Below are 26,813 nucleotides of genomic sequence, written 5' to 3'. Positions count from 1 at the left end.
ACCTAGCACTCTGCTGCCATTCCTGGTAGTAATATAGAACTCTTCCCTCTGTAGTATTATAGCCTGCTACTGTCTCTGTGGTGTTATAAAACCTAGCACTCTACCTCTCCTCTCTGCAGTAATATATAACATTTGGCTCTGTAGTGTTATAGCCTGGTACTATCTCTGTAGTTTCATAGTCTGGTACTATCTCTGTAGTGTCATAGCCTGATACTATCTCTGTAGTATTATAAAACCTAGCACTCTACCTCTACTCTCTGCAGTAACATTTGTCTCTGTAGTGTTCTAGCCTGGTACTATCTCTGTAGTGTAACAGAAGCTGCACTCTGCCGTTGTTCTCCGCAGTAATATAGAACTCTTCACTCTGTAGTGCCATAGTCTGGTACTATCTCTGTAGTGTCATAGCCTGGTACTATCTCTGTGGTGTGACAGAACCTGCACTCTCCACTACTCTCTACAGTAATATAGATCTCTTCCCTCTGTAGTGTGATTGAACCTATCCCTTCTCCCGCTGTTCTCTGCAGTAATTAAGAACTATTCTCTCTGTTGTGGTGTAGCCTGGTACTATCTCTGTAGTTTGATAGAACGTAGCACTCTGCAGCTGCTCTCTGCAGTAATATAGAACTCTTCACTCTGTAGTGTCATAGCCCGGTACTATCTCTGTAGTATTATAAAAAACCTAGCACTCTACCTCTGCTCTCTGCAGTAATATGTAACATTTGTCTCTGTAGTTTTCTAGCCTGGTATTATCTCTGTAGTGTGACAGAACCTGCACTCTTCCATTGTTCTCTGCAGTAATACAGAACTCTTCACTCTGTAGTGTCACAGTCTGGTACTATCTCTGTAGTGTCATAGTCTGGTACTATCTCTGTAGTGTGGCAGAAACTGCACTCTGCCGTTGATCTCTGCAGTCATATAGAACTGTTCACTCTGTAGTGTCATAGCATGGTACTATCTCTGTAGTATTATAAAACCCAGCACTCTACCTCTGCTCGCTGCAGTTACATTTGTCTCTGTAGTGTTCTAGCCTGGTATTATATCTGTAGTGTCGTAGCCCGGTACTATCTCTGTAGTGTGGCAGAACCTGCACTCTGCCATTGTTCTCTGCAGTAATATAGAACTCTTCACTCTGTAGTGTCATAGTCTGGTACTATCTCTATAGTGTCATAGCCTGGTACTATCTCTGTAGTGTGAGAGAACCTGCACTCTGCCGTTGTTCTCTGCAGTAATATAGAACTCTTCACTCTGTAGTGTCATAGCCTGGTACTATCTCTGTAGTATTATAAAACCCAGCACTCTACCTCTACTCGCTGCAGTAACATTTCTCTCTGTAGTGTTCTAGCCTGGTACTATCTCTGTAGTGTCATAGCCTGGTACTATCTCTGTAGTTTCATACTCTGGTACTATCTCTGTAGTTTCATACTCTGGTACTATCTCTGTAGTGTCATAGCCTGGTACTATCTCTGTGGTGTCATAGCCTGGTACTATCTCTGTGGTGTCATACCCTGGTACTATTTCTGTAGTGTCCTAGCCTGGTACTATCTCTGTAGTATTCTAAAACCTAGCACTCTACCTCTGCTCTCTGCAGTAATATATAACATTTGACTCTGTAGTGTTCTAGCCTGGTACTATCTCTGTAGTATTATAAAACCCAGCACTCTACCTCTACTCGCTGCAGTTACATTTGTCTCTGTAGTGCCGTAGCCTGGTACTATCTCTGTAGTGTGACAGAAGCTGCACTCTGCAGTTGTTCTCTGCAGTAAAATAGAACTCTTCACTCTGTAGTGTCATATTCTGGTACTATCTCTGTAGTATTAATAAAACCTAGGATTCTACCTCTACTCTCTGCAGTAACATTTGTCTCTGTAGTTTTCTAGCCTGGTATTATCTCTGTAGTGTGGCAGAACCTGCACTCTTCCATTGTTCTCTGCAGTCATATAGAACTGTTCACTCTGTAGTGTTCTAGCCTGGTACTATCTCTGTAGTATTATAAAACCCAGCACTCTACCTCTGCTCGCTGCAGTTACATTTGTCTCTGTAGTGTTCTAGCCTGGTATTATATCTGTAGTGTCGTAGCCCGGTACTATCTCTGTAGTGTGGCAGAACCTGCACTCTGCCATTGTTCTCTGCAGTAATATAGAACTCTTCACTCTGTAGTGTCATAGTCTGGTACTATCTCTATAGTGTCATAGCCTGGTACTATCTCTGTAGTATTATAAAACCTAGCACTCTACCTCTGCTCTCTGCAGTAATATATAACATTTGTCTATGTAGTGTTCTAGCCGGGTACTATCTCGGTGGTGTCATAGCCTGCTACTACCTCTGTAGTGTCATAGTCTGGTACTATCTCTGTAGTGTGGCAGAACGTGCACTCTGCCGTTGTTCTCTGCAGTCATATAGAACTGTTCACTCTGTAGTGTCATAGCCTGGTACTATCTCTGTAGTGTTATAAAACCTAGCACTCAACCTCTGCTGTAACATTTGTCTCTGTAGTGTTCTAGCCTGGTACTATCTGTGTAGTGTCATAGCCTGGTACTATTTCTGTAGTATTATAAAATCTAGCACTTTACCTCTGCAGTAATATATAACATTTGTCTCTGTAGTGTTCTAGCCTGGTACTATCTCTGTAGTATTATAAAACCTAGCACTCTACCTCTACTCTCTGCTGTAACATTTGTCTCTGTAGTGTTCTAGCCTGATACTATCTCTGTAGTGTGATAGCCTGGTACTATCTCTGTAGTGTGACAGAAGCTGCACTCTGCTGTTGTTCTCTGCAGTAATATAGAACTCTTCACTCTGTAGTGTCATAGTCTGGTACTATCTCCGTAGTGTGACAGAACCTGTACTCTGCTGTTCTCTGCAGTAATATAGAACTCTTCACTCTGTAGTGTCATAGCCTGGTACTATCTCTGTAGTAATATAAAACCGAGCACTCTACCGCTGCTCTCTGCAGTAATATATAACATTTATCTCTGTAGTGTTCTAGTCTGGTGTATGTTTTCCTAGTTGCTTTACGTTGTACCCTAGTATGTACCTTTCAATCGCTGTACATAGAAACACATCTCCCATCGAACACTTCTTCACTAGGAAGATGTTCTGTTTGCTGTATGAGAGGTTCATTATCGTCACAGCACTGCACACAACAGATGGCCGGAACATAGGCCACGTTGTCACTGAGGATCCTGTGCCACAAACCTAGAGCAGTTTTTGAAGTGCTCTTTAAGGAACTTAGAACAGTCTTCCCCAGCCGGTGATTCTTAAATGTAAAAGGTAAATACACTCACCTAGTATGAGGCATATAGGCCCGAGGCATCCTTGGACACCCCGTGAACTTTAATTCACATACTGGAAGGAGTTAGATTTAGCATAACAATTGAGCTAAATGCACGTCTTCCTAGGCCTCCGGTGACTGCCAGGGAAGGTGTTAGTAAAAGTTCATTTGACAAGTTTATGTAATTTGTCAGGAACTTGAAAGAGATATGAACCTGTAGGAGAAGCTTAGGCTAGATATCCTTTATAAGAATACTGCAAAGCTAGAAGTCTGATAGTCAAGATAGTATACATACACATGCGGCCACTTTATCTTTACCACGTGTCTGCCACTTTTTCTTCGATACTCAAAGACTCCCTCACTTAACTAACCAGATGACTCCAAACCATAAAGAATTCAGCCGTAAAACTCACTTTCCAACTCCTACCTAATGTGTACATCTCCCCGCATATAGAAGGCTTCACAGGCTCCTTCCACAAGCGAGCTCTCGTCAAACTCCTCAAGCACTTATTTTGAGCCTTGCACACCACTGGCCCAGCATGCCTGAACAACCACATCCGACTCAAAAAACCTTCCTTACACCTCTGCTCAGCCAGAGTCCCACTCACACACACCCATTCTGCTGCCTGGTACTATTTAAATGCTTTCTGCTGTCTGTACAGTTGGAGGATTGATTATTATTCCACTGTGTGTTACTGTCTGTAGCAATATAGAATCTTGTAGTATATTAATGCTCTCAGCTGTCTGTAGTATTATAAAGCCGTGTTGTATATTACAGCTCTCTGCTGTATGTAGTATTATAGAACCAGGTAGTTTATCACTGCTGTCTGTAGTATTATAAAACCTTGTAGAGTATTACTGCTCTCTGCTGCCTGAAATATCGTAGAACCTAGGAGTATATTATTGCTTGTTGCTGTCTGTAGCATTATAGATCCTTTTAGTATATTACTGCTCTCTGCTGCCTCTAGTATTATAGAACCAGGTAGTTTATTACTGCTCTCTGCAGCATTATAGTACTTTGTAGTATTACTGTTCTCTGCTTTCTGTAGCATTATAGAACCTGGCAGTCTATGGCTGCTCTGATGTCTTCTATTGTGGGGCCTCTTTGGTCCTTCGCATTGGCCTTACTTGTAGTTCCTTCATTCCTCCCCTTGCTGGTGTCAGTGTAAACTTACTTGGCAAGCTCCCAAAGAAGAGTCGCCCTGGTGGGTTATGCCAGGCTTCCATGAGTTCTTGGTAGTCGTGGTCTGAGATGTTTGCATCTCCAATGAGGAGGTCCCCTCTTCCTAAGGTGATGCGCGTCTTTGTGACAACCAAGGCCAATCTGCTTTCTTCGCATGGCATCCTCGCGGTGCTAAAGGTTTCCATCAAGCTCCCCACCTGGAGGTTGTATTCCTGGAAGAAAGGGAGAGCCTTCTAATCAGTAGAGGTCCTTCTTTACTCCACATTCCACCCCATCTGATAGTCTATTTTGTCCATACCACTCGCAGCACATTCCTGTATTAAATTGATTCACCCCAGGAGGACACATCTACAACACAGTATTGGTGATCTCAATCTTTCTGACTGTGGTGCTCCTTTAGCCTCAAATGTCCCTTCCTGATTTGAATAAAGCACCTTTTTCTGTATTCCTTGTGTGCCACCATCATTAGCAGGTCTGCATTTCTGGGGAACTCCTGGTGGTTATTCCAGGTGACCATTTACCGATGTCTTTGACTTAATTCAATTGCTGTAATATGGTATGTGGGAAACATATTCAGAAAAGCACAGTTAGTTCTAGTTGCATGATCTAACAAGTTATTGGTGCCTTCTGCTCTCAGTGGAATTGATTATTTAACTAATAAAATATTTGTTTTGCTGGTCAGATTCAACTGAGTGTCCAGCAACCTGTGGGCAATAGCGGGTACACTGGTCACAATGGCTTCATAAACTAATCCCAGTTTCTCCCATACTTGGCCCTTGTGCTGTTATGCACTCCCCCCCCCATGGGCTCGTGCACTCTGGTACCTCATACATAACTGCACTGGGCTCTTGTGCTGTATCTCACTAATCCCAGGTTCTCTCCTTCCCTAGTCCTTGTGCTTTTATGCACTGCTGCTTTGGGCTCCTGCACCTTGTTCTTAAGTTCTTTTATACATCGGTCCGTCCCGCGTACATTTTGAACACAGGTTCCTTCTGCTCTTATATACTAATCTGAGGTTTTCTTCTATCCTAGGTCCTTTTGTTCTTGCAAACTTATCCAGTGGGCTCTTGGATACGTGTCCTTAGTACTTTTATAATTAGGTCCCATGTGCTCTACTTGTCAGGCAATGGAGGGTCTGAGAAACAAACACCATGAAGCAGCCAGCACTGGCTGTGTTATAGTGCTTTTTTTGTTTACTGCAGAGAGGGAGGCTGGAGGCAGCATAGTGGAGGTAAGGAATGCCAGGAGGGTGTGATGGCAGGAAACACCAAAGGAAAGTTGAGAGTTAAAATGGAAAAGAGAGGGAGGGGCTCAGACAAAGCACACGGACAACGGAGGGGGGGGTGGATGTGCTGGAGAAAAGTAGAAAAGAAGACAAATAAAGGAAGAATAAGAGAAAAGAAGAAAGAAAAGGAGAAAGAAAAAGGAGAAAAAAGGAAAAGAAAAGGAGAAAGAAAAGAAGAAAGGAGAAAGAAAACAAGAAAGGACGAAAAGGAGGAAGAAGAAAGGAAGAGAAGGAGAAGGAGAAAAGGAGAAAGAAGAGAAGAGAAGAGAAAGAAGAAAATAAGAAAGGAGAATAGAAAAGGGAGAGGAGAATGAAAAAGAAGGAAAAGGAGAAAAGGGGAAAGAAAGAACGAAAAGGAGAAAGAGAAATAAGAGAATAGAAAGAAGAAAACGAGGAGAGAAAAGGAGAAAGAAAGAACGAGAGAAGAAAAGGAGGAAAAAAGAAAGGGAAAGGAGAAAGAAAGGAGAAGGAAGAGGAAAGAAGAAAAGGAGAAGAAAGAGAAGAGAAAGGAAAAGGAGGAGAGAAAAGGAGAAAGGAGAAAGAAAGAAGAAAAGGAGAAAGGAAAAGGAGAATGAAAAAGAAGAAAGGAAAAGGAGAAAAAAGGAAAAGGAGAAAGAAGAGAGGAAAAGGAGGAAGAAAAGAAGAGAAAAGGAGGAAGAAAGGAGAAAGAAAAAAGAGAAAGGAAAAGGAGAAAGAAAGGAGAAGAGAAAGAAGAAGGAAAGGGAGAATGAAAAAGAAAAGAGAAAGGAGAAGAGAAAGAAGAAAACGAGAAAGGAGAAAAAAAAGGAGGAGAAATGAGAAAGGAGAAAAAAGGGAGAGAAGGAAAAAGAAAGAAAAGGAGAAAGAAAACAGAAGAGAGGAAAAGGAGAAGGAAAAAGAAAGAGAAGTAAAGGGGAAAAAGGAGGAAAAAGAAAGAAAGAGAAAGGAGAAAGAAAGGAGAAGAAGGAAGAGGAAAGAGAAAAGGAGGAGAAAGAAGAAAAGGAGAAGAGAAAAGGAAGGAGAAAAGGAGAAGAAGAAAAGAGAAAAGGAGGAAGAAAAAGGAGAAAGAGAAAGGAGAAAAAAGAAAAAGGAGAAAGAAGAGGAGAAAAGAGGAAAAGGAGAAAGAAGAGAAGAGGAGAAAGAACGAGAAGAAAGGAAAGGGAGGAGGAGGAAAGGAAAGGGAGAAAGAAGAGGAGAAAAGGAGAAAGAAAGGGAGAAAGAAGAAGAGAGAAGGGAAAAGGAGAAAGAAAAGAAAAGGAGAAAGAAGAAAAGAGAAAGAACTAGAGAAGGAGAAAGAAAAGAAAACGGAAAAGGAGAAAGAAGAGAAAAGAAAAGAGAAAGAAAAGAACGGAAAAGGAGAAAGAAGAAGAGAAAAGAAAGAAGAGAAAAGGAGAAGGAGAAAAAGAAAGAAGGGAAAGGAGAAAGAACAAGAGAAGAATGAAGGGGAGAGGAGAAAGGAGAGAAAAGGAGGAAGAGAAAGAAAAGGAGAGAACGAGAGAAGAATGAAAAGGAAGAAGAAGAAGAAGAAAGAAAGAAGAAAAGGAGAAAGAAAGAAGAAGAAAGAGAAGAGAAGAAAGAAAGAAAAGGAGAAATGAAAGGAGAAATAAAAGGAGAAAAATAAAAATAAAAGGGGAAAGAGAAAGAACGAGAGAAGAAAGGAAAGGAAGAAAGGAAAGTGAGAAAGAAGAGGAGAAAGAAAGGGAGAAAGAAGAAGAGAGAAGAGAAAATGAGAAAAAATAAAAGAAGAAAAGGAGAACAAAGAGAAAAGGGGAAAGAACTAGAGAAGGAGAAAGAAAAGAGAATGGAAAAGGAGAGAAAGAAGAGAGGAGAAAAGAGAAGGAAGAAGAAGAGAAAAGGAGAAAGAGAAAGAAAAGGAGAAAGAAAGAAGGGAAAGGAGAAAGAACGAGAGAAGAAACAAAAGGAGGAGAAAGAAAAGAAGGGTAGAGGAGAAGAGAAAAAACAAAGGAAAAAGAAGAAAGGAGAAAGAGAAAAGGAGGAAGAGAAAGAAAAGGAGGAAAAAAGAGAAAGGAGAAGAGAAAAGGAAGAAGGGAGAAAGAAGGAGAAAAAGGAGAAGAGAAAAGGCGGAAGAAGAAAAGAGAAGGAGAAGAGAAAAGGAGGAAGAAAAAGAAAAAGAGAAAAGGAGGAGAAAAGAGAAAGAAGAAGAAGAGAAAAGGAGAAAGAAAAGAAGAGAAAGAAGAGAAGAGAAATAGAAGAAAAGGAGAAAGAAGAGAGAAGGAAAAGGAGAAAGAGAAAGAAGAGAAGAGAAAGAAAACAAGAAAGGAGAATAGAAAAGGGAGAGGAGAAAGGAGAGGAGAATGAAAAAAAGAAAAGGAGAAAGAGAAAGAAAAGGAGAAAGAAGAAAACGAGGAGAGAAAAGGGGAAAGAAAGAACGAGAGAAGAAAGAGAAAGGAAAAGGAGAAAGAAAAGAAAGAGAAGGAGGAGAAAGAAAAGAAGGAAAAGGAGAATGAAAAACAGGAAGGAAAAGGAGAAAGAAAAGGAGAAGGAAAAAGAAAAGGAGAGAAAAGGAGAAAGAAAGAACGAGAGAAGAAAAGGAGGAAAAAAGAAAGGGAAAGGAGAAAGAAAGGAGAAGGAAGAGGAAAGAAGAGAAGAGACGAGAAAGGAAAAGGAGGAGAGAAAAGGAGAAAGAAAAAGGAAAAGGAGGAGAAGGAAAAGGAGAAAGAAAAGAGAGGAAAAGGAGGAAGAAAGGAGAAAGGAAAAAAAAAGGAGAAAGAAAAAAGAAAGAACGAGAGAAGAAAGAGAAAGGAAAAGGAGAAAGAAAGGAGAAGAGAAAGAGAAGAAGGAAAAGGAGAATGAAAAAGTAAAGAGAAAGGAGAAGAGCAAGAAGAAAATGAGAAAGGAGAAAGAAAAGGGAGAGAAGGAAAAAGAAAGAAAAGGAGAAAGAAAACAGGAGAGGAAAAGGAGAAGGAAAAAGAAAGAAGTAAAGGGGAGAAAGAAAGAAAGAGAAAGGAGAAAGAAGAGGAGAAGAAGGAAGAGGAAAGAGAAAAGGAGGAGAAGAGAAAAGGAGGAAGGAGAAAAGGAGAAGAAGAAAAGAGAAAAGGAGGAGAAAAGAGGAAAAGGAGAAAGAGAAGAGGAGAAAGAACGAGAGAAGAAAGGAAAGGGAGGAGGAAGGAGAAAAGGAGAAAGAAAGGGAGAAAGAAGAAAAGAGAAAGAACTAGAGAAGGAGAAAGAAGAAAAGAGAAAAAGAGAAAAAGAAAGAAAAGAAAAGGAGAAAGAAAGAAGGGAAAGGAGAAAGAACGAGAGAAGAAAGGAAAGGGAGGAGGAGGAAAGGAAAAGGAGAAAGAAAGGAAAGGGAGAAAGAAGGAGAAAGAGAAAGAAAGGGAGAAAGAAGAAAAGAGAAAGAACTAGAGAAGGAGAAAGAAAAGAGAACGGAAAAGGAGAAAGAAAAGAGAACGGAAAAGGAGAAAGAAGAGAGGAGAAAAGAGAAAGAAGAGAAAAGGAGAAGGAGAAAGAAAAGGAGAAAGAAGAAAAGAGAAAAGGAGAAAAAGAGAAGGGAAAGGAGAAAGAACGAGAGAAGAAACAAAAGGAGGAGAAAGAAAAGAAGAGGAGAAGAGAAAAAAGAGAAAGGAAAAAGAAAAGGAGAAGGAAAAAGGAGAAAGAAAGAAAAGGAGAGAACGAGAGAAGAATGAAAAGGAGGAAAAAAGAGAAAGGAGAAGGAAAAAGAAGAAGAGGAGAAAGAAAGAAAGAAAAGGAGAAATAAAAAAAGAGAAAGAAAGAAGGAGAAAGAAGAAAAGAAGAAAGAAAAGGAGAAAAGGAGAAAATGAAAGGAGAAATAAAAGGAGAAAAATTAAAATCAAAGGGGAAAGAAGAGAAAGGAGAAAACGAGAGAAGAAAGGAAAGGAAGAAAGAAGAGGAGAAAAGGAGAAAGAAAGGGAGAAAGAAGAAGAGAAGAGAAAAAACGACAAGAAGAAAAGGAGAACAAAGAGAAAAGGAGAAAGAAAAGGAGAATGGAAAAGGAGAAAGAAAAGGAGAATGGAAAAGGAGAAAGAAGAGAGGAGAAAAAAGAGAAGGAAGAAGAAGAGAAAAGGAGAAAGAGAAAAGGAAGAAGGGAGAAAGAAGGAGAAAGAGGAAAAGGAGGAAGAGGAAAAGAGAAAAGGAGAAGAGAAAAGGCGGAAGGAGAAAAGGAGGAAGAAAAAGAAGAAGAGAAAAGAGAAAGAAAAAGAAGAGAAAAGGAGAAGAGAGGAGAAAAGAGAAAGAAGAAGAAGAGAAGAAAAGAAGAAAAGGAGAAAGAAAAGAAGAGAAAGAAAAGAGAAATAGAGGAAAAGGAGAAAGAAGAGAAGAGAAGAGAAAGAAGAAAACAAGAAAGGAGAATAAGAAAGAAAAGAGAAATAGAGGAAAAGGAGAAAGAAGAGAAGAGAAGAGAAAGAAGAAAACAAGAAAGGAGAATAGAAAAGGGAGAGGAGAATGAAAAAAAGAAAAAGGAGAAAGAGAAAGAAGAAAACGAGGAGAGAAAAGGGGAAAGAAAGAACGAGAGAAGAAAGAGAAAGGAAAAGGATAAAGAACAGAAAAGAGAAAGAGAAGGAGGAGAAAGAAAAGAAGGAAAAGGAGAATGAAAAACAGGAAGGAAAAGGAGAAGGAAAAAGAAAAGAAAAGGAGGAGAGAAAAGGAGAAAGAAAGAACGAGAGAAGAAAAGGAGGAAAAAAGAAAGGGAAAGGAGAAAGAAAGGAGAAGGAAGAGGAAAGAAGAAAAGGAGAAGAGAAAGAAGAGAAGAGACGAGAAAGGAAAAGGAGAGAAAAGGAGAAAGGAGAAAGGAAAAGGAGAAAGAAAAAGGAAAAGGAGAAAGAAAAAGGAAAAGGAGAAAGAAAAGAGAGGAAAAGGAGAAAGAAAAGAAGAGAAAAGGAGGAAGAAAGGAGAAAGAAAAAAGAAAAGGAGAAAGAAAAAAGAGAACGAGAGAAGAAAGAAAGGAAAAGGAGAAAGAAAGGAGAAGAGAAAGAAGAAGGAAAAGGAGAATGAAAAAGAAAAGAGAAAGGAGAAGAGAAAGAAGAAAACGAGAAAGGAGAAAAAAAGGAGGAGAAATGAGAGGAGAAAGAAGGGAGAGAAGGAAAAAGAAAGAAAAGGAGAAAGAAAACAGGAGAGGAAAAGGAGAAGGAAAAAGAAAGAGAAGTAAAGGGGAGAAAGAAAGAAAGAGAAAGGAGAAAGAAAGGAGAAGAGGAAAGAGAAAAAGGAGAAGAAGAAAAGAGAAAAGGAGAAAGAAAAGAGAAAAGGAGGAAGAAAAAGGAGAAAGAGAGGAGAAAGAAAAGAAAAAGGAGAAAGAAGAGGAGAAAAGAGGAAAAGGAGAAAGAACGAGAGAAGAAAGGAAAGGGAGGAGGAAAGGAAAAGGAGAAAGGGAGAAAGAAGGAGAAAAGGAGAAAGAAAGGGAGAAAGAAGAAAAGAGAAAAGAGAAAGAACTAGAGAAGGAGAAAGAAAAGAGAACGGAAAAGGAGAAAGAAGAGAGGAGAAAAGAAAAGAGAAAGAAGAAGAGAAAAGGAGAAAGAAAGAAGGGAAAGGAGAAAGAACGAGAGAAGAAACAAAAGGAGGAGAAAGAAAAGAAGGGGAGAGGAGAAGAGAAAAGAAAAAGAAAAGGAGAGAACGAGAGAAGAATGAAAAGGAGGAAAAAAGAGAAAGGAGAGAACGAGAGAAGAATGAAAAGGAGGAAAAAAGAGAAAGGAGAAGGAAAAAGAAGAGGAGAAAGAAGAAGAAGAAAGAAAAAAAGAGAAAGAAGGAGAAAGAGAAAGAAGAAAAGAAGAAAGAAAGAAAAGGAGAAATGAAAGGATAAAAATAAAAGGGGAAAGAAGAGAAAGGAGAGAACGAGAGAAGAAAGGAAAGGAAGAAAGGAAAGGGAGAAAGAAGAGGAGAAAAGGAGAAGAGAAAATGAGAAAAGAAGAAAAGGAGAACAAAGAGAAAAGGAGAAAGAACTAGAGAAGGAGAAAGAAAAGAGAATGGAAAAGGAGAAAGAAGAGAGGAGAAAAAGAGAAGGAAGAAGAGAAGAGAAAAGGAGAAAGAAAGAAAAGAAAAGGAGAAAGAACGAGAGAAGAAACAAAAGGAGGAGAAAGAAAAGAAGGGGAGAGAAGAGAAAAAAGAGAAAGGAAAAAGAAGAAAGGAGAAAGGGAAAAGGAGGAAGAGAAAGAAAAGGAGAGAACGAGAGAAGAAAGAAAAGGAGGAAAAAAGAGAAAGGAGAAGAGAAGGAAGAAGGGAGAAAGAAGGAGAAAGAGGAAAAGGAAAAGAGAAAAGGCAGAAGAAGAAAAGAGAAAATGAGAAGAGAAAAGGAGGCGGAAGAAGAAAAGAGAAGGAGAAAGAAGAAAAGAGAAAATGAGAAGAGAAAAGGAGGAAGAAGAAAAGAGAAAAGGAGAAGAGAAAAGGAGGAAGAAAAAGAAGAAAAGGAAAAAGGAGAAGAGAAAAGAGAAAGAAGAAGAAGAGAAGAAAAGAAGGGAAAAAGAAAAGAAGAGAAATAGAAGAAAAGGAGAAAGAAGAGAGAAGAGAAAAGGAGGGAAAAAGAAAAGAAGAGAAATAGAAGAAAAGGAGAAAGAAGAGAGAAGAGAAAAGGAGAAAAAAGAAAGAAAGAAAAGGAGAAAAATAAAAATAAGAGGAAAGAAGAGAAAGGAGAAAGAACGAGAGAAGAAAGGAAAAGGAGGAGAAAGAAAGGAAAGGGAGAAAGAAGAGGAGAAAAGGAGAAAGAAAGGGAGAAAGAACTAGAGAAGGAGAAAGAAAAGAGAACGGAAAAGGAGAAAGAAGAGGAGAAAAGAAAAGAGAAAGAAGAGAAAAGGAGAAGAAGAAAGAAAAGAAGGGGAGAAAAGAGAAAAGGAGAAAAAGAAAGAAAAGGAGAAAGAAAGAAGGGAAAGGAGAAAGAACGAGAGAAGAAACAAAATGAGGAGAAAGAAAAGAAGGGGAGAGGAGAAGAGAAAAAAGAGAAAGGAAAAAGAAAAGGAGGAAGAGAAAGAAGAAGAAAGAAAGAAAAGGAGAAAGAAAGAAGAGAAAGGAGAAAGAAAGAAAAGGAGAAATGAAAGGAGAAATAAAAGGAGAAAAATAAAAATAAAAGGGGAAAGAAGAGAAAGAAGAAAGAACGACAGAGGAAAGGAAGAAAGGAAAGGGAGAAAGAAGAAGAGAGAAGAGAAAATGAGAAAAAAAGAAAAGAAGAAAAGGAGAACAAGGAGAAAGAACTAGAGAAGGAGAAAAAAGAGAATGGAAAAGGAGAAAGAAGAGAAGAGAAAAGGAGAAAGAGAAAGAAAAGAAAAGGAGAAAGAAAGAAGGGAAAGGAGAAAGAACGAGAGAACAAAAGGAGGAGAAAGAAAAGAAGGGGAGAGAAGAGAAAAAAGAGAAAGGAAAAAGGAGAAAGAGAAAGAAAAGGAGAGAACGAGAGAAGAAAGAAAAGGAGGAAAAAAGAGAAAGGAGAAGAGAAAAGAAAGAAGGGAGAAAGAAGGAGAAAGAGGAAAAGGAAAAGAGAAAAGGAAAAAGAAGAAGAGAAAAGGAGAAGAGAGAAAGAAGAAGAGAAGAAAAGAAGGGAGAAAGAAAAGAAGAAGAGGAAAAGAAGAGAAATAGAATAAAAATAAAAGAGGAAAGAAGAGAAATAGAATAAAAATAAAAGGAAAGAAGAGAAAGGAAAAAGAACGAGAGAAGAAAGGAAAAGGAGGAGAAAGAAAGGAAAGGGAGAAAGGAGAAAAGGAGAAAGAAAGAAGAAAAGAGAAAAGAAAAGGAGAAAGAAAAGAAAATAGAAAGAAGAAAAGAGAAAAGAGAAAGAAAAGGAGAGAACGAGAGAAGAATGAAAAGGAGGAAAAAAGAGAAAGGAGAAGGAAAAAGAAGAAGAGGAGAAAGAAAGAAAAGGAGAAAGAAGAAGAAGAAAGAAAGAAAAGGAGAAAGAAAAAGAGAAAGAAGGAGAAAGGAGAAAGAAAAGGAGAAAATGAAAGGAGAAATAAAAGGAGAAAAATTAAAATAAAAGGGGAAAGAAGAGAAAGGAGAAAACGAGAGAGGAAAGGAAGAAAGAAGAGGAGAAAGGGAGAAAGAAAGGGAGAAAGAAGAAGAGAAGAGAAAAAAAGAAAAGAAGAAAAGGAGAACAAAGAGAAAAGGAGCAAGAAAAGGAGAATGGAAAAGGAGAAAGAAGAGGAGAAAAAAGAGAAGGAAGAAGAAGAGAAAAGGAGAAAGAGAAAAGGAAGAAGGGAGAAAGAAGGAGAAAGAGGAAAAGGAGGAAGAGGAAAAGAGAAAAGGCGGAAGGAGAAAAGGAGGAAGAAAAAGAAAAAGAAGAAGAGAAAAGAGAAAGAAAAAGAAGAAGAGAAAAGGAGAAGAGAGGAGAAAGAGAAAGAAGAAGAAGAGAAGAAAAGAAGAAAAGAAGAGAAAGAAAAGAAGAGAAAGAAAAGAGAAATAGAGGAAAAGGAGAAAGAAGAGAAGAGAAGAGAAAGAAGAAAACAAGAAAGGAGAATAGAAAAGGGAGAGGAGAATGAAAAAAAGAAAAAGAAAAGGAGAAAGAGAAAGAAGAAAACGAGGAGAGAAAAGGGGAAAGAAAGAACGAGAGAAGAAAGAGAAAGGAAAAGGAGAAAGAACAGAAAAGAGAAAGAGAAGGAGGAGAAAGAAAAGAAGGAAAAGGAGAATGAAAAACAGGAAGGAAAAGGAGAAGGAAAATTAAAAGAAAAGGAGGAGAGAAAAGGAGAAAGAAAGAACAAGAGAAGAAAAGGAGGAAAAAAGAAAGGGAAAGGAGAAAGAAAGGAGAAGGAAGAGGAAAGAAGAAAAGGAGAAGAGAAAGAAGAGAAGAGACGAGAAAGGAAAAGGAGGAGAGAAAAGGAGAAAGGAGAAAGAAAAAGGAAAAGGAGAAAGAAAAAGGGAAAGGAGAAAGAAAAAGGAGAATGAAAAAGAAGAAAGGAAAAGGAGGAGAAGGAAAAGGAAAAGGAGAAAGAAAAGAGAGGAAAAGGAGAAAGAAAAGAGAAAAGGAGGAAGAAAGGAGAAAGAAAAAAGAAAGAACGAGAGAAGAAAGAAAGGAAAAGGAGAAAGAATGGAGAAGAGAAAGAAGAAGGAAAAGGAGAATGAAAAGAGAAAGGAGAAGAGAAAGAAGAAAACGAGAAAGGAGAAAAAAAGGAGGAGAAATGAGAAAGGAGAAAGAAGGGAGAGAAGGAAAAAGAAAGAAAAGGAGAAAGAAAACAGGAGAGGAAAAGGAAAAAGAAAGAGAAGTAAAGGGGAGAAAGAAAGAAAGAGAAAGAAGAAAGAAAGGAGAAGAAGGAAGAGGAAAGAGAAAAAGGAGAAGAGAAAAGGAGAAGAAGAAAAGAGAAAAGGAGAGAAAAGAGAAAAGGAGGAAGAAAAAGGAGAAAGAGAGAGGAGAAAGAAAAGAAAAAGGAGAAAGAGAGAGGAGAAAGAAAAGAAAAAGGAGAAAGAAGAGGAGAAAAGAGGAAAAGGAGAAAGAAGAGAAGGAGAAAGAACGAGAGAAGAAAGGAAAGGGAGAAAGAAGGAGAAAAGGAGAAAGAAAGGGAGAAAGAAGAAAAGAAGAAAGAAAGAAAAGGAGAAATGAAAGGAGAAAAATAAAAATAAAAGGAGAAAGGAGAAAGAACGAGAGAAGAAAGGAAAGGAAGAAAGGAAAGGGAGAAAGAAGAGGAGAAAAGGAGAAGAGAAAATGAGAAAAGGAGAAAGAACTAGAGAAGGAGAAAGAAAAGAGAATGGAAAAGGAGAAAGAAGAGAGGAGAAAAAAGAGAAGGAAGAAGAGAAGAGAAAAGGAGAAAGAAAGAAAAGAAAAGGAGAAAGAACGAGAGAAGAAACAAAAGGAGGAGAAAGAAAAGAAGGGGAGAGAAGAGAAAAAAGAGAAAGGAAAAAGAAGAAAGGAGAAAGGGAAAAGGAGGAAGAGAAAGAAAAGGAGAGAACGAGAGAAGAAAGAAAAGGAGGAAAAAAGAGAAAGGAGAAGAGAAGGAAGAAGGGAGAAAGAAGGAGAAAGAGGAAAAGAGAAAAGGCAGAAGAAGAAAAGAGAAAATGAGAAGAGAAAAGGAGGAAGAAAAAGAAGAAAAGGAAAAAGGAGAAGAGAAAAGAAGAAGAAGAAAAGAAGGGAAAAAGAAAAGAAGAGAAATAGAAGAAAAGGAGAAAGAAGAGAGAAGAGAAAATGAGAAAAAAGAAAAGGAGAAAAATAAAAATAAGAGGAAAGAAGAGAAAGGAGAAAGAACGAGAGAAGAAAGGAAAAGGAGGAGAAAGAAAGGAAAGGGAGAAAGAAGAGGAGAAAGGGAGAAAGAAAGGGAGAAAGAAAAGGAGAAAGAACTAGAGAAGGAGAAAGAAAAGAGAACGGAAAAGGAGAAAGAAGAGGAGAAAAGAAAAGAGAAAGAAGAGAAAAGGAGGAGAAAGAAAAGAAAATGAGAAAAAGAAGAGAAAAGGAGAAAGAAAGAAGGGAAAGGAGAAAGAACGAGAGAAGAAATAAAAGGAGGAGAAAGAAAAGGGGAGAGGAGAAGAGAAAAAAGAGAAAGGAAAAAGAAAAGGAGGAAGAGAAAGAAAAGGAGAGAACGAGAGAAGAATGAAAAGGAGGAAAAAAGAGAAAGAAGGAAAAAGGAGAAAGAAGAAAAGGAGAAAGAAAAAAGAGAAAGAAAGAAGAGAAAGAAGAAAAGAAGAAAGAAATAAAAGGAGAAAAATAAAAATAAAAGGGGAAAGAAGAGAAAGGAGAAAGAACGAGAGAAGAAAGGAAAGGGAGAAAGAAGAGGAGAAAAGGAGAAAGAAAGGGAGAAAGAAGAAGAGAGAAGAGAAAATGAGAAAAAAAGGAAAGAAGAAAAGGAGAACAAAGAGAAAAGGAGAAAGAACTAGAGAAGGAGAAAAAAGAGAATGGAAAAGGAGAAAGAAGGAGAAAAAAGAGAATGGAAAAGGAGAAAGAAGGAGAAAAAAGAGAAGGAGAAAGAGAAAGAAAAGGAGAAAGAAAGAAGGGAAAGGAGAAAGAACGAGAGAACAAAAGGAGGAGAAAGAAAAGGAGAGAACGAGAGAAGAAAGAAAAGGAGGAAAAAAGAGAAAGGAGAAGAGAAAAGAAAGAAGGGAGAAAGAAGGAGAAAGAGGAAAAGGAAAAGAGAAAAGGCGGAAGAAGAAAAGAGAAAAGGAGAAGAGAAAAGGAAAAAGAAGAAGAGAAAAGGAGAAAGAGAAGAAAGAGAAAGGAGAGAACGAGAAAGGAGGAGAAAGAAGAAAGAAAAGGAGGAAGATTAAAGGAGAAGATAAAGAAAAGGAAAGGAGAAAGAAAAGGAGAAAAATAAAAGGGGAAAAAGAGAAAGAAAGAAATGATAAAGAAAATGAGAGAAAAGGAGAAATAAGCGAAAGAAAGAAAATTAAAGAAAAGGAGAAAGAAGAGAGAAAGAAGAGCGAAAGAAAAGAAGGCGAGGAGAAAAAAGGAAAAAGTGGAAGGGGAGAAAGAAGAGAAAAGGAAAGGGGAAAGGAGAAAGAAGAGAAGGAGAGAAAAGGAGAAAGAAGGAGAAAGAAGAAGAGAAGGAGAAAGAAGAGAAGAAATGGAGAAAAAAGAGAAGAAGGAAGATTAAAGGAGAAAAGGAGAAAGAAAAGGAGAAACAAAAGAAGGGGAAAGAAAAGAGAAAGAAAGAAAATGAGAAGAAAGAAAAGGAGAAAGAAAGAAAAGGAGAAACAAGAAAGAAAATGAGAAGAAAGAAGAAAAGAGAAAGAGAAAGAGAAAGAAATGGAGGAGAAAGAGAAAGGAAAGGGGAAAGGAGAAATAAAAGGAGAGAAAAAATGAGAGAACGAGGAAGAAGAGAAAGAAGAAAGAAAAAGGAGAAACAAAAGAAGGGGAAAGAAAAGAGAGAAAATGAGAGAACGAGGAAAGGAGGAGAAAGAAGAAAAGAGAAAGAAAAGGAGAAACAAGAAAGAAAATGAGGAGAAGAAAGAAGAAAAGAGAAGGAGGAGAAATGGAGAAAGAACGAGAAAGAAAAGGAGGAGAAAGAAAGAAAAGGAGGAGAGGAAAGAAAGAAAAGGAGAGGAAAGAAAAGAAGAAAAATAAAAGGGGAAAAAAGATAAAGAAGGAGAGAAAGAAATAAGAGAAAAAGGGAATGATAAAGAAAAGGAGAAAGAAAAGAGGGAGAAGAAAGAAAGAATAGGAGAAGAGAGAAAGAAAAGAGAAAGAAAAGGAGAGAAGAAAAGGAGGAGAGAAGGAGAAAAAAAGGAGAAAGAAGAGAAGAAATGGAGAAAGAGAACGAGAAGGGAGGAGAAAAAGAAAGAAAAGGAGGAACAAAAGAAGGGGAAAGAAAAGAGAAAGAAAGAAAGAAAAGGAGGAGAAGGAAAGAAAAGGAGAAAAGAAAGAAAAGAGAAAAGGAGAAAGAAAGGAAAGGAGAAACTAAAGGAGAAAGAAAAGGTGAAAAATAAAAGGGGAAAAAGAGAAAGAAGGAGAGAAAGAAAGAAAAAGGGAATAAGAGAAATAAGAAGCGAAAGAAAGAAAATGAAAGAAAAGGAGAAAGAAGAGAAGAGCAAGAAAGGAGGAAAAGAAAGAAAGGAGAGAAGAGAAAGAAAGGAGGGAGAAGAGAGAAAGAAAAGAAGGCGAGGAGAAAAAAGTGGAAGGGGAGAAAAAAGAGAAAGGGGAGAAAGAAGAGAAAAGGAGAAAAGGAAAGGGGAAAGGAGAAAGGAGAAAGAAGAGAAGGAGAGAAAAGGAGAAAGAAGAAGAGGAGAGAAAAGGAGAAAGAAGAAGAGAAGGAGAAAGAAAAGGAGAAAGAGAAGAAATGGAGAAAGGAGAAAGAGAAAGGAGGAGAAAGAGAAGGAAGATTAAAGGAGAAAAGAGAAAGAAAGAAAAGGAGAGAAAGAAAAGGAGAAAGGAGAAGAAAGAAGAAAAGAGAAAGAGAAAGAAGAAGAAAGGAAAGAGGAAAGGAGAAAAATAAAAGGGGAAAAAGGAGAGCAAGGGAATAAGAAAGAAATGATAAAGAAAATGAGAGAAAAGGAGAAATAAGAAGCGAAAGAAAGAAAATGAAAGATAAGGAGAAAGAAGAGAAGAGCAAGAAAGGAGGAAAAAGAAAGAAAGGAGAGAAGAAGAGAAAGAAAGGTGGGAGAAGAGAGAAAGAAGAGAAAGAAAAGAAGGCGAGGAGAAAGGGGAGAAAGAAGAGAAAAGGAGAAAGAGAAAGGAAAGGGGAAAGGAGAAATAAAAGGAGAGAAAGAAAATGAGAGAACGAGGAAGAAGAGAAAGGAGAAGAAAGAAGAGAAACAAAAGGGGAAAGAAAATAGAAAGAAAGAAAATGAGAGAACGAGAAAATGAGAAAGGAGAATAAAAGAGAAAGAAAAGGAGAAGAAAGAAGAAAAGAGAAAGGAGGAGGAGAAATGGAGAAAGAACGAGAGAAAAGGAGGAGAAAGAAAAGGAGAGGAAAGAAAAGAAGAAAGAAAAGGAGAGAGAAAAGGAGAAAGGAAAGGAGAAAAATAAAAGGGGAAAAAAGAGAAAGATGGAGAGAAAGAAAAGAAAAAGGGAATAAGAAAGAAATGATAAAGAAAATGAGAGAAAAGGAGAAAGAATAAGAAGCGAAAGAAAGAAAATGAAAGAAAAGGAGAAAGAAGAGCAAGAAAGGAGGAAAAAGACAGAAAGGAGAGAAAAGAAAGGAAGGTGAAGAGAGAAAGAAAAGAAGGCGAAGAGAAAAAAGGAAAAAGTGGAAGAGGAGAAAGAAGAGAAAAGGAGAAGAGAAAGAGAAAGGAAAGGGGAAAGGAGAAATAAAAGGAGAGAAAGAAAATGAGAGAACGAGGAAGAAGAGAAAGTAAAGGAGAAAGAAAGAAGAGGAGAAAGGAAGAGAAATAAAAGAAAGAAGAGAAGAGAAAGTGAGAATAAGAGAAAGAAAGGAGAAGAGAAAAAGGAAAAGAGAAAAAGGAGAAAGAAAAGGAGAAAAAAGAAAGAAGAAAAGGAAAAAGAGGAAAGAAGAAAAGGAGAAGAGAAAAGGAGAAAGAAGAGAAAGGAGAAGAGAAAAGGAGAAAGAACGAGAAAGAAAAAGAAAGTAAAGGGGAAAGAGAAGGAAAAGGGAGAGAGAAAAAAGGCGAAAGGGAAAGACAAGAAAGAAAAGAGAGAATAAGAGAAAGAAAGGAAGAAGAAAAGGAGAAGGGAGCGGAAAGAAGAGGAGAAGAGAGAAAGAAAAGGAGAAAAGCGAAAGAAGAAGAAGAAAGGGAGAAAGAAAACGAGAACGAAGGAGAAAGAAAAGAAGGGGAAAGAAAAGGAGAAAGAAGAGAATGGAAGTGAAAGAAATGAGAGAATGGAAGAGTAAGAAAGAAGGAGAGAAAAAGATGAGAAAGGAGGAAGAAAGGGATAAAAAAGGAGAAAAGGAGAAAGAAAAGAAAAAATGAGAAGGAAAAGGAGAAAGAAAAGAAGGGAAAAAGGAAGAGAAAATGGGAAAAAACAGATAAAAGGGAGAAAGAAAAGGAGAAAAGGAGAGAGAAAGAAAAAGGGAGAAAGAAAAAGGGAGAAAGAAAAGAAGAAGAGAAAGAAAAGGAGAAACTGAGAAAGAAACGGAGAAATAAAAGGAGAAAGGAAAGGAAAAAAGAGAAAGAGAAGAAGAGAGAAAGAAAAGGAGAAAAGGACTAAGAAGAAAGAAAAGGTGAAAAGTAAGAAAGAAAAGGCGAAAAAGGAGAAAGAAGAAAAAAAGAAAAGGCGAACGGAGAAAGAAAAGGAGTAAGAAGAAAGAAAAGGTCAAAGAAAGGGAGAAAGAAAGGGATAAAAAGAGAAAGGGAGTAAGAAAAGAGAAAAGAAGGAGAATGAAGAGGAGAAAGAAAGGAGGGAAATAGGAGAGAAGAGGGAAAAGGGAGAAAATGACAAAGAAAAGAGGAAATGAGGAAAAAGAAGGGGAAAGAAAAGAAGGCAAAAGAAAAGGAGAAAAAGAAAAGGAGAAAATGAGTAAGAAAAGAAAAGTAGAAAAAAGGAGAAAGAAGAGAAGGAGAAAAGAGAAAGAAAGGAGAAAGAAGAGAATGAGAAAGAAAGGAGAAAGCAGGAGAGAAAGACAACAAGGAGAAAGCAGAGAAAGAAAGGGAGAAAGGAGAAGAGAAAGCAGAAGAGAAAAAGGACAGGAGAAAGGGAGAAAGAATGAAAGAGTAAGAAGAAAGAAAAGGAGGGAGAAAAGGAGTAAGAAGAAAGAGAAGGAGAAAGGACAGGAGAAAGAAAAAGAAAGAAAAGAAGGGGAGGAGAAACGAGAGAGAAAAGGAGAAAGAATAGGAAAAGAAGAGAAAAGAGGAAAGAAGAAAGGAAAAAGAAAGGAATGGAAAATGAGAACAGAGTAAAGAGGAAATAAAGAAGGGAAAGAAAGATGAGGAAATAAAGAAGGGAGGAAGAGAAAGGGGAAGAAAAAATAAAGGAAAGAAAAAAGGAAGATGACAGAAATAAAGAAGGAAAGAGGAAAGGAAAGAGGAAAGAAAGAAAAAAGGGAAGAGAGGAAAAGAAAAGTTAAAATAAAGAAAAGAAGGGAGGAAAGGAAAGAGAAAAGAAAAAGTAAGGACAGGAAAAAAGATAGGAAGAAGATAAGAGACGAGAAAAGAAAGAGAAAAGATGAGTTAAATAAAAAGGAGAGGAAATCAAAGGAGGAAATGAAGAGGGAAGGAAGAGAAAAGAAGGGGAAAAAAAAGTTAGGAAAGAAGAGAATAAGAGAAACAATGAAAGAAGAGGAAAGAAAAAAGAGAAGCGGAAAGAAGGGAGGAAAAGAGGATAGAAAAGGAAGACTAAAGAAAAGAGAAAAAGGAAAGAGTAGAGAAATAGAAAGAAAGGAGAGGAAAGGAAAGAGGAGAAAAGAAAAAGAAAAGTAAGAAAGAGGAGGAAAAAGAAGAATGAGAAAAGTAAATAGAGGAAGGAAGAGGAAAGACAAGAGGCAAGAAAGAGGAAAGACAGGAGGGAAGAAAGAAAGGGAGAAAGGTGAAAAGAAGAAAAAGAAAAAAGGTAGAAAGGAAAGAAGAGAAAAGGAAAAGAAGGGAGGAAAAGAGAAAGAAAGGTAGAAAAGGAAAGAACGGAAAGAGAAACCAGGAAAATATGAAAGAAAGAGGAAAGAATTCAAATAAAGGGAAGAGAAAATGAAGGAAGAAAGAGAAAAGGAAAGAAAGTAGAGGAAATAAAAAAGAAAAGGAAGGAGGACAGAAAGAAGGAAAAGAGGGGGACGAAAGAAAGAAGGAAAAGGGAGGACAAAGAAAGAAGAAAATAGTAATGAAGAGGAAAAGGAAAGAAAAGAAAGAAGGAAGACAATTGAAAAAGAGGAGGAAAGAAAGACGAAGAAATGGGAGTAAATGAAAGAGGAAAAAAGGAAAGAAAGGTGGAAAGAAGAGAAAAGAAGAAAAAGTAGAGAAAATGAAGGAAGAAAGAAAAGAGAAAAGGAAGGAGAGAAAGTAGAGACAAAAGAAAGGAAGACGAGACAAAGAACGTAGAGAAAAGGAAGGAGAAAAGAAAGGATAGGAAAGAGAAAAGGAAGATAAGAGCAAAGATAATATGAAAAGAAAGAAGGGAGGAAAAGAAAAAAGTAGTAAGAGAAACAGAAGGAAAAGGGACAGAAAGAAAGAATGAGAAAGGAAGACGAAATGAAAGGAGAGATGAAGAGAAAAGAAGAGGATGGAGAAAGTAGAGGAAAGAAAAGAAAGAGGAAATAAAAAGAAAGTAGAGGAATTGAAAGAGGAAAGAAGCAGACATAAAAAAGGAAGAGAAAAGAGGAAATAAATAAGAAGTAGAGGAAAGAAAGAAGGGAGGAAAAGAAAGGAAGCAAGAGAAAAAGAAAAAGGAGGAAAAGAAAGTAAATAGAAAAAACAGGAAGAAAAGAGAAAAGGAAAGGAGAAAATGAAAGAAACGAGGAAAAAGAGTAAAGAAAGAAGAAAAAAGAAAGGAAGATGAAAGGAGGAAATGAAAGGAAGGAAAGAAGAAAAAGAAAGACAGGAAGGAGAGGAAATAGAAGATAAAAAGAAAAAAGGGAAGGAATAGGAAAGAAAAAGGAAAGAAGAAGGTAGAGAAAGAAGGAAGAGAAAAAAGAGGAAATAAGAGGGAAAGACAAGGAAAGAAAAGAAGAAAGAGGGAAAGAAAGATGATGAACGAAAGGGAGGACATGAAAGGAAAAGAATAAAAGGTAAGAAAGTGGAGGAAAAAAGGAAAAGAATAAAAGGTAAGAAAGTGGAGGAAAAAAGGAAGAAGAGGAAAGACGAGAAAAGGGAAGAAAAGAAAAGGAAAGAAGGAAAAGAGGAAAGAAGGAAAAGAGGAAAAGAAAGACAGGAGAAAAGAAAGAAGAGAAAAGAAGAAAATAAAGGATGAAAGTGGAAAGGTAGTAAAAGAGGAAAAGAAGTAAGGAAGTAAAGAAAGAAGAGGACAGGAAAGCAGAGGACAGAAAGAAGAGGACAAAGTAGAGGAAAGAAGGAATAGAAGAGGAAACAAATAAAATAGGAAATTAGACAAAGGAAGGGGAAAGAAAGAAGCAAAAAGAAAGGAAGAGGAAAGAAGAGAAAAAATTGAGGAAAGACCAGATGAAAAGGATAAAAGAAGGGAGGAACAGAAAGGAAGAGAAAAGAAAGGAGAAGAGGAAAGGAAGAAGGGAGGAAAAGGAAAAGAAAGAAGAGAAGAACGGAAGAAAAGAAGTGAAAAGGAAATAAAGTAAGAAGAGGAAAGAGAAGAGGGAAGGGGAAAGCAAAAGAAAAGAGGATAGAAAGAAAAGAAAATGAAAGAAATTGAGGAAAGAAAAAAAAGAAAAGAGGAAATAAGGAAACAAAGAAAGGAAGATAAATGAAAGAGGAAAGGAAGAAAAGAGAAACTAAAGTAAGAAGAGGAAAGGAGAGAAAAGAGAACAGTAGGGAAAAGAAAGGAATAAAGAAATAAGGGAGGAAAAAAAGGAAAAGAAGAAAGAGGAAAAGAAAGAATAGAGAAGATGAAAGAAGATGAAAGGGAGAGGAAGAGAAAATAAAGAGGAACGAGAGAAATAAGGGAAGGAAAGAAAGTAGAACAGAGAAAGAAGAGGAAAGAAAGGAAAGGAAAGAAAAGAGAAAATGAACAGGAAAGGAAGAAGGGAGAAAAGAAGAGGAGAGGGAAGGGAGGAAGAGAAAAGGGAGGAAAGATAAGAGGAAAAGAAAGGAAGAAGAAAAAGAAATAAGGGAAAGAAGAAAAAAAGAAAGAAAATAGAGGAAAGTAGGAGAGAATAGGGAAGAAAGAAAGGAAATAAGAAAATAGGAAGAGAAGGAAAAAAGTAGAAAAGAAAGAAGAAAGAGAAAGGCAAAGAGGAAAAAAGAAAGGAAACGAGGAAAGTAAGGAGAAGAAAAGAGCGAAAGAAAGGGAAAAGAGAAAGAAAGGGAAAAAAGAGAAAGGGGTAAATAGAGAAAGGGAAAAGAAGAAGGGGAAAAAGATAAAGGGGAAAAAAGAAAGGAAAGGAAGTAGTAAAGGAATTAAAAAGGAATGAAGAACAAGCAAAAAGGCAAAGCAAGAAAGAAAATAAGACAGGAAATCAAGAAAGAAAGCAAGCTACATGGTATAAAACATTGCATACTAAAACCCAACTACATTTAAATAAGTGTTACAAGTGTGTTGGACATTAAACACAATAACATTTTTTTTTTTCTTGTTGAGCAAAGTTTATTTTAGAACCATTGGTAATAACGGGTCTATGAACAAATGAAGGATGGTGGAAAGAATGAAGGAAGAAAGAACAAAAGAAAACAGGAAGGAAAGGAGGAAGAAAAAACAGAAGAAAATAATAAGGAAAGAAAAGAGAATGGAAACTGAAAGGAAGAAAGGACATAAGGAAAGGAACGGAAGAAAAAGCAAAAAGGAAAAGAAAGAAAATAAGTAGAATAGAAGAAAAAAAGGAAGAACAGTGGAAAGAACATAAAGGATGAGAGAACAGGGAGGAAAGGAGAAAGGAACAAATAAGTAAGAAAAAACAAAAAGAACAGAAGAAAAGAAAACAGAAAATAACTGAAAGAAAGAAAAAAGTAAGAAAGAATAGAAATGATGGGAAGGAAAGAAGAGAGGAAAGAAAGAAGGAAATGAGAAAATAAAGGAAAATGGAATAAAGTAGAAAATAGAAGAAGGAAGGAAAAAAGAAAAAGAACAAGAGAAAGGGAAGAACAAAGAACAGAAAGGGAGAAAGAAAAGAAAGGAAGAATGTAAGAAATATTGGAAAGGAAGAGATCAGGAAGGAAGAAACAAAAGAAGTAAATGAGGGAGAAAGGAAAGAAGAGAAAAGGAGGAAAAAAATGAGAAACAAAGTTAGAAAGAAGAGAAAAGAATGAAAGGGAATGAAGGAAAAAGAAAGAATGCTAAAAAGGGGAAAAAATGAATGAAGGAAAGCAAGAAGGAACAATGGCAAAAAAAGATGCAAAGAGAAGGCAGAAAGAAGGCAAAACAAGCAAAAAGGAAAGAAGATAAAGATAAAGAAAAGAAGGCAAGGACAGAACTAAGAAAATATTGAAAACGAATTGAAGAAAAGAAGCCAAAAGGCAAAGAAAGGATGAAAGAAAATAAGAGGAAATAAAGCAAAAAAGAAAAGGGAGAGAAAAGGAGAATAATAAAGTAAGGAAAGAAAAAAGGAATGAAGGAATGTAAGAAAGCAAGCAAACTACACAGTATACAACGTTGCATACTAAATTCCAAATTACAACCCAACTATGATTAAATACAAGTGTTACAAGTGTGCTGGAAATTAAACACAAAGTTTTTTTTTTTCTTGTTGAGCAAAGTTTATTTTAGAACCATTGATAATAACGAGTCCAGGACACAATATGGGATGCTGAGAAACCGCAGTAGTCAGATAGACAAAGGCCGTTCCAAAAATAATTTTCAACTGCATTGACAGGAAATGATAAAGCTGGAGTGTGCCATCCATCTGCTCACTTTAAAAGTGTACTTCTAGCACACCAGGCAACACTAAAGAAATCACAAAGTAAGAAAAAAACACTGGCACTGAAGTGAGCCACCTTGTGTGTGGGTGCGCTCTTTGAGAAAGAAAACCTCAGTCACTCAGAGTGAAGTTATCAGTACTGACTTAAGTAGGCCAGACCCACTGCACCATACTGTATGCTGTAGCGGGTGGAACCAAAATGTGAATGACACAGCAACAGATCAATGAATGAAGAGAGGTAGCAGAAAGAAAGAAAAGAAGGAAGGAGGAAAGAACAGAAAGAAAGGAAAAAGAATGGAAGAAAAAACAGAAAGGAATGAAGAAAAACAAGAAAGGGAAAAAAATGGAGGAAAGAAAGGAAGGAAGAAAAAAGAAACAAAGAACAAAAGAAAGAAAGAAAGCTAGACCGTATAAAATATTGGATAATAAAATGTAAATTACCACCCAATTATGTTTAAATAAAAGTGTTACAAGTGTGCTGGAAATTAAACAAGAGAACGTTTGTTTTTTTCTTGCTTGGCAAAGTTTATTTTAGAACCATTGGTAATAACGAGTCCAGGAACACATTATGGCATGCTGGAAAATTGCAGTAGTCGGATAGATAAAGGCCATTTACAAAACAAAATTACAACAGCATTGATAGGAGACATAAATTGATAAAGCTAGATTGTGACATCTGCTCACTTTAAAAGTGTTCTTCTAGCGCATCAGGCAACACTAAGAAATGACAAAGTAAGAAATAAAACTCCACCACTGAAGCGAGCCACCTTGTGTGTGGGTACGCTCCTTGAGAAAAAATAAAATGCAGTCACTCAAAGTGAAGTTAACCAGTGCTGACTTAAGTAGGCTGACTCACTGCGCCACACTGTATTCTGTGGTGGGTAGAAGCAAAATGTGAATGACAGCGACAGATCAATGAATGAAGGGAGGTGGCTGAAGCCCCTTTAAGTAAGTATATTATACATGTTTTAGTAAAATGAAAAGGTCTTGGCTAACGTAATATCTAAAAAAATATATATATAGTTGGGAATCTGGCCCGTTTGTCTCCTTTCAGAAGAACCATTTCCCAGCACAGACCTCAGGTATAGGAGCCTTGTGCAGACAGTTGTGGAAAATGTGCCCTTAACCATTACTGTTAACACCTTTCTTGTCCTGTCTTTTTTGTGGTTCAGCACAGTCATGCCTTGAACAGGTCTCATAATGCCTTAAAAACTGACACTGGCTAAAATTTCAACTTAGAAAATGCATAGTAGCCAAGGGGATCTCAAAACATGGGCCACATAACCTAACCTCCCAAAAGATGCTCACTAGCACAAATTATTATAATGTTACAGAGAACTACTTGATTTAAGGCAGAGCCACAGT

At 37.2% G+C, this 26,813-nt stretch overlaps 1 protein-coding gene across 1 annotated transcript in view; it reads right to left on the bottom strand.

Annotated features, from left to right (window-relative positions):
- The window catches only part of LOC138268750 (sex hormone-binding globulin-like), a 69,852-nt gene that overhangs the window by 3,701 nt on the left and 39,338 nt on the right, over positions 1 to 26,813 (bottom strand). Inside the window, exon 7 of the mRNA XM_069218738.1 lies at positions 4,447 to 4,666. Coding sequence (XP_069074839.1) covers positions 4,447 to 4,666 — 220 coding nt within the window. The remainder of the gene's footprint in view (positions 1 to 4,446; positions 4,667 to 26,813) is intronic.

Source organism: Pleurodeles waltl, chromosome 12 (genome assembly GCF_031143425.1).
Source record: "Pleurodeles waltl isolate 20211129_DDA chromosome 12, aPleWal1.hap1.20221129, whole genome shotgun sequence".
Classification (NCBI taxonomy): domain Eukaryota; kingdom Metazoa; phylum Chordata; class Amphibia; order Caudata; family Salamandridae; genus Pleurodeles; species Pleurodeles waltl.
Note: the sequence above shows the minus strand (reverse complement) of the source record. Positions and strands in the feature narration are given on the sequence as shown.